At 40.4% G+C, this 1,881-nt stretch overlaps 1 protein-coding gene across 1 annotated transcript; it reads right to left on the reverse strand.

Annotated features, from left to right (window-relative positions):
- Positions 1-844: 844 nt before the first annotated feature.
- On the reverse strand, positions 845-1,201 carry LOC149172606 (uncharacterized). The gene has a single exon (XM_089426391.1). It carries the CDS (start codon positions 1,199-1,201, stop codon positions 845-847), a length of 357 nt encoding a protein of 118 aa, XP_089282517.1.
- Positions 1,202-1,881: the final 680 nt, after the last annotated feature.

A 1,881-nucleotide genomic window follows, 5' to 3' on the forward strand; every position in this document is an offset into this window, starting at 1 on the left:
TACTTAACTCTCGATAATCCATGCAGATCTGCCATTTACCATTCTTCTTGGGGAGCAATACAAATGGTGAGACCCATTGGCTATCTGAGATAGGGTAGATAAAACGTACATCCAGTAATTTTTTAAGCTCTTATTTTACAACATTTTTCAGTGCAGGGTTCATTCTTCTCTGAGGTTGTCTTATAGGCTGATAATCTTCCTTGATATATATGTGATGACTGCATAAGTTGACAAGGATCCCCTTCATATCTGCATAATCCCAGGCAAATGCCTCTTTATGTTTTCGTAGAACGTCTACAAGTTGATTCTTCTGGGATTCTAACAAGTTTGGATTAATATTCAAAGTTTTCTCGAGTTCCAATTCCACTTGAACACTTTCATGGGGTGCATCAGCAGGTGGCTCCTCTAATCCTTCTGTTGTTTCCATAGTTACCTAAGTCTCGCAGCTTACGATAGATTCTAGGATCTACTGGTTTGGTTCTGAAATGGAACAAGGATCATCCATGAAGGAAGTGATTACATCATCTTCTGATTCCATTTTCAACTGAAGGGCCTATCCAATAGTGAGGACTGGTCTCACTTCTTCATCTTCCATTTCAGCCTCTAGTGTAGATACAACTCTCTTGCCACCTGCTGGTTTTATGGGTGAATTTGGTTTTGAGGGTGGATATAGCACTAAATTATTAGTGTTATGCCCATTAGAAATAACCATATTTCTTTAGCAGCACCCAATGTAAGGGTCTGCAGTGGCCAGCCATGGTCTACCCAAAATCAAGGGATGACTGCCGACTGAAGATTGTGTACGTAATACCAGGAAATCTATGGGGTAATGCCATGAATCCACTTAAATTGTCACATCTTCCAACTTCCCTACATGTTTGACTGTAGATCGATCTGCTAATTCCAATATTGTAGGTGTATGCTTCAAATTGTGAAGACCTAATACATGCATGGTTTCAGTGGTGATGACATTGATGGCAGCACCCAAGTCTACCAACACATTTTGAATATCTACCCCATTAATCTGTACTCTCAAAATCGGGTTCTCCGGATCTCCATATTTCACCGACATTGATTTTCCCATCATAAAGTCCGATAATTTTCCAATAACATGTATAGTGAGGGTATCTTTAGTTTTCTTTGAAGGTTTCTTTGAACAATATTCTCTAAGAGTCTTTTCGTAGATTAGAACATCCTTCATAGCTCGTAACAAGGGAATTTTAACAAATAAGTTATGCAATTATCCTAATAAATCAAATTCAGCTTGAGGGCTTGGTTTACTCATAATTAGTCTCTCTGGGTAAGGTGGTTCAGATTGATGTTGTTTAACAGGAGGCACCTAGTTTCTATCAGTTTGTTTTGGCTCTCTACTAATCAGTTCTGCCTCCTTACCTTCATATTCAAGCTATTCAATGATAACTAGAGGAGGTTGGACGTTAATTGTTCGACCTGATCACAAATTCATTTCATACAACTCCGCAGTGGAGATACTATATGAAGGCAGGTTAAGAACATCATCTTGATGAGCTCCATTATTGTTAGGGTTAGGGTTAGGTTGCATTGGAAGCTGAGGATAGGAAGGTTGGTTACTAGGAGGCACAGTGGAGGGAAGTTGGAGTTGCTGCTGTGGCATCTGCTAAGGAAACTAATATGGAGAGGATCCTTTCCAAGTTGGAGCCCATGGAGAGCTCGTACTAGCTTGAGGGTTCCACTGTTGCCAAGGTGGGTACTGGTATTATGGCCACATGGGGGGATAAGGCACGGTCTGAGGATAGATATTGCAATTATTGAAATATTGAGATGGATCTAGGTACATATCTTGATTTCCCATCAGTGGTCAAGCCTGTCATGTCTTCCTCGATCCCATGAGGTACAGTTGCT

The sequence above is a fragment of the Pinus tabuliformis genome, chromosome 4_2, assembly GCF_031772625.1.
Source record: "Pinus tabuliformis cultivar Carrire ecotype Pingquan chromosome 4_2, CPIR1, whole genome shotgun sequence".
NCBI lineage: Eukaryota > Viridiplantae > Streptophyta > Pinopsida > Pinales > Pinaceae > Pinus > Pinus tabuliformis.